Raw genomic sequence first — 11,587 nt, 5'->3', positions numbered from 1 at the left:
GAAAAGAGGAAAAGGTAACCACCAACCACAATACTCACCGGTGGCCATTCTAAGGAGCTCACAAGGAAAAAAAAAGGAGAGAGGAGAAGGAGAAAGAGAAATTAGAGAGGCGCTTCTTTTTTTCTCTTCTATTATTTCTTAAAATTGAGAGATGATAGTTTTATTTTTAGTAATTTTTTTATTTTGTTTAATTTCTCATTAAATATTGTTGTTTGTTTATATTTCATATAAAATATACAAACTTTTATTTGAAATTTATCTATGTTTAATTATTTTTTGAGAGTGTGATACATATATTTGCACATTATAATTCCTTGTATAATTCGTAAAGCAATATTCTAGAAAAATAATGGTGAATTTTATTTATTTTTCTTAAAGTTTTATATAGATTGACATCAAACATATTATCACCCAATTTGGGTATTGTCAAAAAATTTTTATCTTTGTCAATTTATTGATTTTTAGTTTTGACAATGCTATAATCTTGCTACATATCAATTTAAGGATAAATAATTAAATTATTTTATAAAAAAAATATATTTAACTTTTTAAAAATCAAATTAATTTTTTATATTGATAAGCGCGCTTATTATTGAGCTGAATTTATTCAATGTGATAAAAAGTTAAATGTTTGTTCTTTAATTTAAGGGTTAGACATATATTTTTTAAAAAGATAAAAATTATTTATTTTAAATTTTAAAAGAATTTGATTAATAAATATCTTTAAAATTATATGATACGTGGTAATTTTTTTTAAGCACTAAAATTAGATTACGCGACAACTATTGAGGAAGCCATATATATATATATATCTAGCCTACATTTCATCTCCACTTCAGAGACCTCATACTATTTCAAACAGAGACCTCATACTCATACCCGGATTTTTAATAATGGAATTCTATTTGTTCAAATTTTTTATGGGCCTCAATATGAATGCTAATAATGACCACAGAAGATGATGGGCCCTCGTTGCATAATTTCATTCAGATATTGGAAAAATATAGGCTCCAGAAAAAGCTTTGGAGCAAAAGCCTTCAACCTAGCGAACCATTTTGACGTCAAATTTTATCTAAAACAAAGCAAAGCGTGTCAAAATCAAAAACATTGTCATGAAGCCAAATATCACCTCCATTTCAGAATTATATTTATAACCTACATGGTTATCGCTCAAAGGGGCTTTTCACCCATAGTAGACAGAACCCAGAAGAAGTAAAAGGGTATAGTGGGAACAAGCACCTCAGAACTATACAACCATATCCAAGCAATATATGCAAATCTCTCCCATCTCAAATGAAATATTTCCTACTTATATACTTGTTATCCACAAATTTAAGAAAACCAAAGAAGAAGAACTGAACAATCACCAAGTCTATCAGGTGACAGTGACTGACTCTGAGGGGGCGGAACTGGATGAAGAGGCGCTGGCTTCACCCACAACATTCTTTAGTTTAACAGATGAACACTCAGCTGAAGATCCAGATTCAGAGACATCCCCAATGTCCAAGGTGTCAGGAAGATTTTCAGTAGACTCGAAAGAGTCAAACTATAGATGAAAAACAACCCATTAGTATGATCCAAAACGTAGAAATAACATCAGGCTCAGATTTACAAAATTAAGTTAATGAGAATGCGATTTTAAAATGTAATTCTACAATAAATCAAAGTCGATGCAATTTTAAATTGCAATTCCACAATAAATCTAAGTCCCATGATGCAGGGTTTTCAAGACATCAGTTTGCCAGTAGCATGGTATGGTTAAAAGCAGTCGAACCTAGCAATTATCTGAACATCATAACAACAGATCTGACCAAAACAAAATATCGATTTAGAAGAGATATGTTTATGTGCATATGTGTGGGAACACAGGCATATTAGCTTTTGGCCAGAAGAGGATAGCAAACAACATAACTCCAAGCAAGGAGCTTTTCATATAATTGTCGATTGGAATTTTTCACTGTACTAAATGGACATTTCACTTGTGTCAACTCTGATATTTTAGGAAATGGAAAGGGAATAGAAAATAAAGCAATCTAGCATATTGAACAAAAAATAATTGTAACAGACCAAACAGTTCCGCGAGAATCAACCAAGACATTGAAGAAGCAAGAAAAGCATTGATGGTGTGAGCAAAGCATATGCAATTTGAGTAAATAAGAAGAATAGGTGAAAGAATGGGGACAAAAAAGAGAAATGGACATATACAGAATTAACATTTCAAATTGGACTTGCTATGCATTGGTTTAATCCCACTAATCAAAATTCAAAACATATTTGCATGGATTACCATAGTAACGAGTTAATCATTTCACTATTCGGCAGTATACATAATTTTGTGTCATCATTTGTAGCCAAAATTGGGAATTATCACTAAGCCATCACCACCACCCAAACATACCCTCCCAACCCCCCAAGGGAGGCTGAAATTTAAATAGTAAAATAATTAATATAATTAATAAAAAAATTATAAATTACACTTTTATCAAACAATAATCAATATTCATAGTTTTTTGATAAATCATACATGTAAGTGTTATATGTGTGTGTGTGTGTGTGTATATATATATATATATAAAGTAGTAGTGGGTTGCCTTCTCATATGTAAATTATATAAAGTGAATTAGTCTTGTGGGAAACATCTTCTAGAACCATAAAAGACAACAACTATTAAAATCATAAAAATTAAAAAAAGAGATACATGAATAGGGACGGACAGAGTAATAGAACCATAACAAAGTCCATTAAGCTGCAGCAAATCTTGCAAAATACATTAAATATTAGGACTAAAAAGTAGAAACTAATATTGTTTCTTAAGGATTTTCATAATAATAAAAAAATAAATTTAAAAAAACCTAAACATAGCTATTATTATTATTTTTTTTTATAGGATATGAGATGAGTGAGAGCTGCTTGATTTTTTCACCTCTTTGCTTTCTATGGTTTTTTCTGCTTCTTTTAGCAGTTTAGTAGACTAGTCAGTTGGAGATAAACTTTTAGAGAATTTGATTTAGGTTTAGAGTTTATGGTTGAAAGTGTCATATAAAAACTAAATTTAGGTTGTAAGAGTTTAAGAGTGTAGCAATATTTTTAAATTAATTAATATTTTAAAATAATAATTTATAATTATTATAATATATAGTAATTAAATATTTTGACTTTATAGTGACAAAATAAATAGAGATCATTTTTTTGGCCATAAAAAATAAAATTTTTTGGCTTCAATATTTAATATATTTTCATAATTGGTGGTAGCATTTATTTTAAATATTAAATTTGATAAAATTTATTATTTCCTAATTTGAAGGAAAATTTTTATGGACAAATTAATGAAATTAATCATTTGTTTAAAAAAATGGAATTAATCATTAAAATTAAGATTTTTAATTATTAAATAAATAAATAAATCATTAAATCTGTATATCTAATTTAAAAAAAAAAATAAGGGGAGGGGCCAAGGACTCATTTACATGCCTCCTAATTTAAAAATTAAAATTCAAAACAAGGAAAAAGAAAAAGGAAAAAAAAAAAAAGAAAATACATAATTTACCTCAAGTTGGTTTAACATATCAATAGTGGCCTCCAAGTCGCCCTTGTTTGCCATATAGACATCATTAAGAGACTCATCAGATATGCCAGGAAATGTCATCTGAAGATATTCCAAATCCATGTCAAATTCCTCATCCATCATCTGCTTGTCTGTCAAGTCATATAAACTTTGTGATGACGAACCATAGAAGCCATGGGCATAGTGACTTTTCAGTGCAGATGTTTGAGGAGTGGAAGAAGCTTGTTTGTGCTGCCTGCCCTGTGTAGTATGCTCTGCAGGCCCATTCCAGACAGTTTCATTGCCACTCTGACTAACTTTGGTGGTCACTCCAGGAACTTCAATATTTTTAGCTGCTTCTCTTTTAGACAATGGTATGTATGATGCTGCATTAGGGTTCAATGTAGAAACTCCTGGCTTCATTGCCTTAAATCTTAATTAAGAAATCAGATCACTGTTTGACTCAAAAAAAAAAAAAGGAAATACTATTATTCACATCATGAAACAATTATTAGAAACGTGTTCCAAAAAAATCTTTAGAAACGTCCAATTTATACTTTTAAAGCCTAAGGTTTCCTAAATTGAGCTGTATAGGGAGCAAAACAAAACAAGGCAAAATATACATAGTAAAAGCATATTAAGATAAGTTACTGTTGGTCCAGGCCAATCACTTGACTGCTTCAATAAGCACATCGGAAAATCATTAAATACTCATAATCACCAGCTTTGAAATTTAAACTAAAAGCCAAAAAAAAAAAAAAGAAAATTCAATAGGTTAAGACCTTATTAGATCCATCAACACAATGAAACAAAAGAACCGAATTTCAGAAGAGGTAAAAAAGCAAAAAAGCTTTCAACCTTTTCTTCCTTTGTACTTTTGAACATTTCCTCAGGAAAGGAATATAACAATAAACAAAGATCATAATCGAAATAAGAGTATTTCCAGTTTCAATTAACAACGAGTTATTCTTCCTTTGGTACCTCCTCCAAAAGCGCAGCATTCTCAAATCTTTCTCTCATCAACGAATTTCCAAAAGTCTACTAAAATAAAAAAATAATCCGGTAAAATGACCCAAAACAATAATCATGATGGGCCATAAACGCGGAATTGATGCTTATAAGAGACGATCAACAGTCAAAAAAAAAAAAAAAAAAAAGAAAAGAAAAACCTAGATCATACTAAATTCAAGTAATATCAATATCAATGTCGATCTTCATTTCATCGAAATAATCAAAGCAAAGACAACAATTGAAGAACATAGTTACAGAGACGAATACATAGAATCTATATGTAAATCAAGAAGTACCTGGTGCAAGGATAATGACAGGCTAAATGGGAAATTTCTATGAAGATATGAAACCCTAAATTCCTTTATCCTTTCCTAGAGATCGAAGGAAAGAGAATGATTGAGAAAGAAAAAAAAGAAAGATAATGGAATTGAGAGCTAATTATTGATGGATTAATTAATATAACAAAAAAAAAAAGAAAGAAGACTCTCCCTTTTACATGGAGGTTGGAACTTGGAACCAATGACCTTCGGCTTAGCAATGCGGTTATTTGTAACCGCTTTGTTGAACGGCGACGTATTGCAATTCATAAAGAATTTTTTTTAAAATTTTGATTTGCTAACTTTACATACATTTTAATTAATTTATTTATTTTCAATAAATCTTAATACGAATATGAATGGATTTTACATTTCCAATCCCACCTTTTTTTTTTCTAATTTGCCTATAGTAACTATTACATTCCAACATAAACTTGGGCCTAGAATTACATAAGGAAGAAAACTTTGCAACTCATAGATCAAGCCCCGTAACAAGACATGTACGGTACACAAAATATCAACCCACCCCTAATCTAGAAACCTTACACTTTGTTTAGATAGGGTGAAGTAAGATTTAGTAAAATAAAGTAGGGTAAGATAAAGTAAAATAATAATTTATTTTATATTTAAGAGAAAGATAAAGTAAAATAAGATAAATGAAATTTAATAGCATTGTTTTGTTTAAAAGAAAAATATTGAAAAGTAAAACTAAATATAAATATTATAAATATACCCTTTTTATAAAATAATAAATTTTGAGTTTTTAGAAATTAAATAAGGATAATATAGGAATATAAAAACCTTAACCCCTCAACCTACCAAATCAGGTTGAAAAATGGAAGGATTTGGGGATTTTCAAGCCCCAAAATAACCACCAAAAAACATCTCTCCTACATATCTCCTATATACCCTCATCCCAAAAAACTTAAAAAACACTTAAAAATCCTACATATCTCCTAGCTTGATCAACGATTGGGAAGATGGAAAGAAAAATGTCAACAACCATAACTGAGGTTCCAAAAGATATACCAAAAGGCACCTATAGAATTACGGGAGCTCAACCCAAAGCATAACTCTACATCTTTGGGCAATAGAGCTCTAGAGCCTCTTAGTCTCATTTAGCCTTAAGGGTGAGATTCCAACTGAGATAAAGAGGCATTAAACCTCGAAGATGCAAATGTCCCGACCAAGATTAACTCCTCCCTTTAAATAGAGTACAACAACTAGACCTAAGAGGAATTGACACATGCAAACATAACTACAAACATAGCTTCGGTAGACAACTAACATCATGAAAATCCAAGGTCTGCAACCTATAAAACAAACCCAAAACTATGCACAACCAACCCAAGGTGGAAAGGGGAAACCACAATCAAGCTAGATACACCATCTTCCTCCTGTCCCAAATAAGGGAAGCCCACCAAAGAGCATGCTCGCGAAATCCTGAGAGGAAATGAATGGGAAAGAAAAAAAAAAGAGGATTTGCTATTTTAATTTTTAAATCTTTGTAATAATTAAAAGATATATTTTTATATGCTATATACATTTATGCTAAATTTTATATATTATTAAGAAAATTTTATTATTTAATTCTTATATTTTAACAAAACTAATTATTTGGTCATATTTTTTAAAAATATATTATTTAATCCTTATTTTTTTTAGATTTTGATAAGAATAAGTAAACTTCGGTTATAACTGAAAAACTATATCGTTTTATTTGATTTTTCTAGTTCAATTTTGTTTATTAATTAAGGAAATTATATAAAAAAAATCCACTAATTTTGCGTATTCTCAAATTAGGTCTAAGATACAAGTTTGTGACAAGACGAGATGTGTAATTCAATGCCATTAGTAAAATAAGATTTTTCTATTAACATTGTTAACTATAGCTGATGTATCATTTAATATCTAATTAAAAATAATTTTTAATCATAAATATGGGCTATACATTTGGCTATAATTATAAATCACCATAAATGTTTGGCCTTTTATATTCAATTTGCATGACACAAAATATAAATCTGCATTTGTGTGCATGCTTTAAGCTTTTCCTAAGCATGGTGGACATGTTTTAAGTCTTTATTGCTTTAGCTATTAAATGCCTGATATGTCTTTATGCTTCTCCTCATCTCCTTTAACTACCTCCTTAATGATATTTGGCAAGCTACATCAAGGAGGGAGAAACATACAACAGTAATAACACATTCTTTGCTCAAATAAATCTTACTTGAACAACTATCGCCATCTTATAAATCAATTTCTTTCTAAAGCTCTTCTTTCTTATTGGCTTCTACTTCCTTTTTTTTTTTTCTTTGCTCTTTGATTTTGGCTTTCATATTCAACTCAACTCCAATCACCCTCTTAGTCTTAGTAGACTTGCTAAATGGCCATTGAAATAGGAAGAATTTAGATTATACAACTATTAGAAAACTAGAAATCGCTTAAGCTAAAAGAGTATTGACATCAAAGAAATTGAAAATTAACATGAGAAATTTGGATTATTAACAAAAAAAAAACTAAAATATACAAATAATCTTTGACTAAGACGCTGTAATCAAAGAAGAGAGGAAAAAGATTGAGGGAAGAACAAATCAAAAAGAAATTGAGGGCCTGTTTAGTTTAATTGTTGAATACAGCTGTCACGACTCAAAATTCTGAACCGTGACCGGCGCATAATTTAAGTATTCTTAAATCATGCAAGCCTTATCAGAGTATCTTGAATGAATATATTGTCACTTACTAATCCCAAAAAATAGACAAAATCTAAATAAACAAAATACTGAATAAACATCATAAATATCAAATAAGTAAACTACGGAGTCTCTACAAATTTCAAATAAAAATTTAAACTATTCAATAAACTAAACTAATTATTAGCCCAAGGAAACATGAATTCGGGCATACCATGAGAACAAATCAAAGATTGTCCCTCTCCAGAAAATAGACTGAATATTTGGATCAGCTGCAGAATTATCTGAAACAGATAACAGATAGAAAAAACGTGGTTTAAGCTAAATGCTCAGTGAATGATAATTATAGCACACAACGGAATAGGAATAGACAGACGCTCGATTAATTTCACAATAAATTTTATATTCAATAAAATCATGCTCATACTGTCAAAATCATTAATAAAATAATTTCATAAAACATATATATAAAAGAAATTCATTCAATAAAAATTTTATAGTACAGTGCACCAGGATGATGATACCCCATATCACCAAAGGCCAGATGGTAAGCACACTACCAGATATTAGATACATTTCTCCTCCTTCACAGATATCAATGCATATGATACTAATGCAAACCATAAATTGCAATAATGCATAACTCAAAAATGCAACCTAATAACGTGATAGTCCACACGGTAGGGCCAGATAACAGAAAGAGAGTGCACAGGTACCAATTCAAAACAGAAAATTAATTTATACGAATCAATCAGAATCAATAAAAAATTTCAGATAGCAAATAATAACTGATAGTGCAATTCCAATAGTTTATTTCAATAATTTCAGAGAATCAATAAGATCAAATCAATCTAAAATAAATTTAGTGTAACATATCAGTAAATTTTATAGTCAGATATTAATCAATATAAAGACACTAAGAGCCTGTTCCCAGAATCCTGATGGCTCTAATGCAGAAATAATTGACAAAATTAATTATTTAATCAAAATCGGAATAAAATTCAATAATAAAATAAAACTCTAGAAAATCACATATAAAATAATTGTTAAAATACTGATTTAAAATTTCATTTAATAATAAATTTAATGCTAAAAATTTTAAAAGGGACTAAAAATGTGCCATGTACTATAATTACCAGTCACCTGAAACCTCCAAGATAATATTTATATTCAATGAAAGAGAGACAATTTTAGCTGATAGATTGAATATTCGAATCTCCTTAAAAATAAAATCCAAGGTGATGAATAGAGAAGTAAGAATTTATGGATTCTCTGCGCACATCAGAGTATAAATCGTAAATATATATATATATATATATATATATATATACATACACACACATATAACAATAATGAAAGATAATGAAAATACCTGTTGAGAATATTTGGTAGGAAAATGAGGTGATAAATAGACTTTGAGAGCAAAGTTTAACAGAAAGAGATGATTATGGTATATATATTTCAAGAGTTCTATTAGGTATAAAATGGGATAAGAGTTATTATTGAACTGGGTTGTTCAGATTACAGATATATATTTAATTTTAAATATATATATATATATATATATATATATATATATATATATATATATATATATATAAGCAGGTTAATATTTCTCTTTTTTTTAGATAAATATATTAAATTATTGTTAGCTAATTAAAATAAATAAATAATAAATAAATAAAATATTGGGTTTCCACATACTTCCCCCCTTAAAAGAAATTCGGTCTCTGAATTTAAGTAAACAAAATTCTAACCTGAAGAATCAAATAAGTGAGGATATTTGGCTTGCATTTCAGATTTTACCTCCCATGTGGCCTCACTATTTGAATGATTATGCCACAAGACTTTGACCAAAGCCACTTCCTTAGGCTAGAGTTTCCTAATTTGTCGATCTAAAATCTTTACTAATTGCTCCTCATATGACATATCATCCCTAAATTGTATGGTCTAAGGTTGTAAAATATGAAATGGATCTGATACATACTTCCTAAGCATAGAAATATGAAAAACTGGATGTACATGTGCAAAATCAGGTGGAAGGGCTAAACGGTAAGCAACTGCTCCAGTTCTCTCCAAAATTTCAAATGGACTAACAAAACGAGGGCTAAGCTTCCCTTTCTTCCCAAACCTCATGATTCCTTTCATAGGTGAAACTCTCAGAAATACTTGATCACCAACCATAAACTCTACATCTTTACACTTAGGGTCAACATAACTTCTCTGTCGACTTTGAGCAGTCAAAAGTCGATCACGAATTAGTCGAACCTTCTCTGAAGTTAATTGTATCAACTCTGGTCTAGTAAGCCTTCTTTCTCCAACTTCATCCCAATAAACTGGTGACCTACACTTTTGACCATATAATGCCTTATATGGAGTCATCTCTGTACTTGCCTGATAACTGTTATTATAAGCAAACTCTACTATAGGCAAATGATGATCCCAACAGCCACCAAAATCCATAACGCATGCACGAAGCATGTCCTCTAATGTCTGTATGGTCCTTTCTGACTGTCCATCCACCTGAGGGTGAAAAGCAGTACTAAAGTCTACTCGTGTTCCTAAGCTTCTTGGAATTTCTTCCAAAATTGAGAAGTAAACTGAGTACCACGATAAGAGACAATGGAGAAGAGTAACAATCTTGTTTATATACAACTGTGCAAGTTTAGCAAAGTCATATGTAGTCTTCCCAGGAAGAAAATGAGCAGATTTTGTCAATCTGTCCATTATCACCCAGATTGCATTGTAACCACCTCGTGTACCAGGTAGACCCACGACAAAGTCCATGGCAATATGCTCCCACTTCCACTTAGGAATAGGCAATGGCTGAAGTAACCCAGATGGTCTCTGATGTTCTGCCTTAACTTGTTGACAAGTCAAACATTTAACAACAAAGTCTGCAACATCCCTCTTCATGCCACCCCACCAATAATGCTCCCTTAAATCACGGTACATCTTAGTTGAACCTGGGTGTACTGTGTAAGCAGAATGGTGTGCCTCCTCCATGAGTTCTGTTCTCAACTTATCAATATTGGGGACACAAAGTCTAGTGCCATAACAAAGAACTGCATCATCACTTAACATGAACCCTTGAGCTTGGCCTTGATGAATACTATCTATAATCTCACACAACTGAGAATCCCTCTTCTGAATAGCCTTAATTCGATCAATCAAGATAGGCCTAACTCAAAAATGTGCTAAGAATGATCCAGTTATGATTTCAAACTCTACTCCTTGATCTAGCAACTCATGTAATTCACCAATCAGAGGCCTCCTCTTGGTAGATATATGGGCTAAACTACCAGAAGACTTCCTGCTTAGAGCATCAGCCACCACATTAGCTTTTCCAGGGTGATATTGTATGGTGCAATCATAATCCTTCAGCAATTCTACCCATCTCCTTTGCCTAAGATTAAGATCACGTTGGTCAAAGATGTATTTGAGACTTTTTATGGTCAGTGAAGATTTCACAAGTCTCACCATATAGATAGTGCCTCCAGATTTTCAAAGCAAAAATTACTGCAGCCATTTTCAAATCATGAGTTGGATAATTATGCTCGTGCCTTTTCAACTGATGAGAAGCATATGCAATAAACCGTCCATGCTGCATCAAAACACATCCTAAACCAATCCTAGAAGCATCACAGTATACTACATAACCCCCTGATCCAGATGGAAGGGTTAACACTGGTGCTGTAGTTAAACGAGTCTTAAGCTCCTGAAAACTTTTTTCACAAGCCTCAGACCACTGAAATTTCACATTCTTCTGTGTCAACTTAGTTAAAGGTGCTACAATACGAGAGAAGTCTTGAACAAACCATTTATAATACCCTGCTAAAACCCAAGAAACTACGAATCTCTGACACAATTGTGGGTCTAGGCCAATGAACCACTGCCTCAACTTTCTTCTTATCAATGCACACCCCATCCTTAGATATTGTATGACCTAGGAAAGCCACACTATCTAACCAGAACTCACATTTTGAGAACTTGGCATATAGCTTGTATTCTCATAAGGTCTG

The 11,587-nt window shown here is 31.1% G+C and overlaps 1 protein-coding gene across 3 annotated transcripts; it reads right to left on the bottom strand.

The window, feature by feature from the left end:
• Positions 1–1,113: 1,113 nt before the first annotated feature.
• On the bottom strand, positions 1,114–5,045 carry LOC131170583 (polyadenylate-binding protein-interacting protein 5). Of its 3 annotated transcripts, none has more exons than XM_058129956.1 (3): positions 4,852–5,045; positions 3,548–3,977; positions 1,114–1,546 (listed from the first exon to the last, which is right to left on the bottom strand). In XM_058129956.1, exons 2-3 carry the CDS (start codon positions 3,965–3,967, stop codon positions 1,376–1,378), a joined length of 591 nt encoding a protein of 196 aa, XP_057985939.1. In that variant the 5' UTR covers positions 3,968–3,977; positions 4,852–5,045; the 3' UTR covers positions 1,114–1,375. The 3 variants fall into 3 exon arrangements, with proteins under 3 accessions (XP_057985939.1, XP_057985940.1, XP_057985938.1); XM_058129957.1 differs by having other exon boundaries at positions 3,548–3,970; XM_058129955.1 differs by having other exon boundaries at positions 3,548–3,998; positions 4,852–5,044.
• Positions 5,046–11,587: the final 6,542 nt, after the last annotated feature.

The sequence above is a fragment of the Hevea brasiliensis genome, chromosome 11 (genome assembly GCF_030052815.1).
Source record: "Hevea brasiliensis isolate MT/VB/25A 57/8 chromosome 11, ASM3005281v1, whole genome shotgun sequence".
NCBI lineage: Eukaryota > Viridiplantae > Streptophyta > Magnoliopsida > Malpighiales > Euphorbiaceae > Hevea > Hevea brasiliensis.
This window is presented reverse-complemented; position numbering and strand designations above follow the sequence as displayed.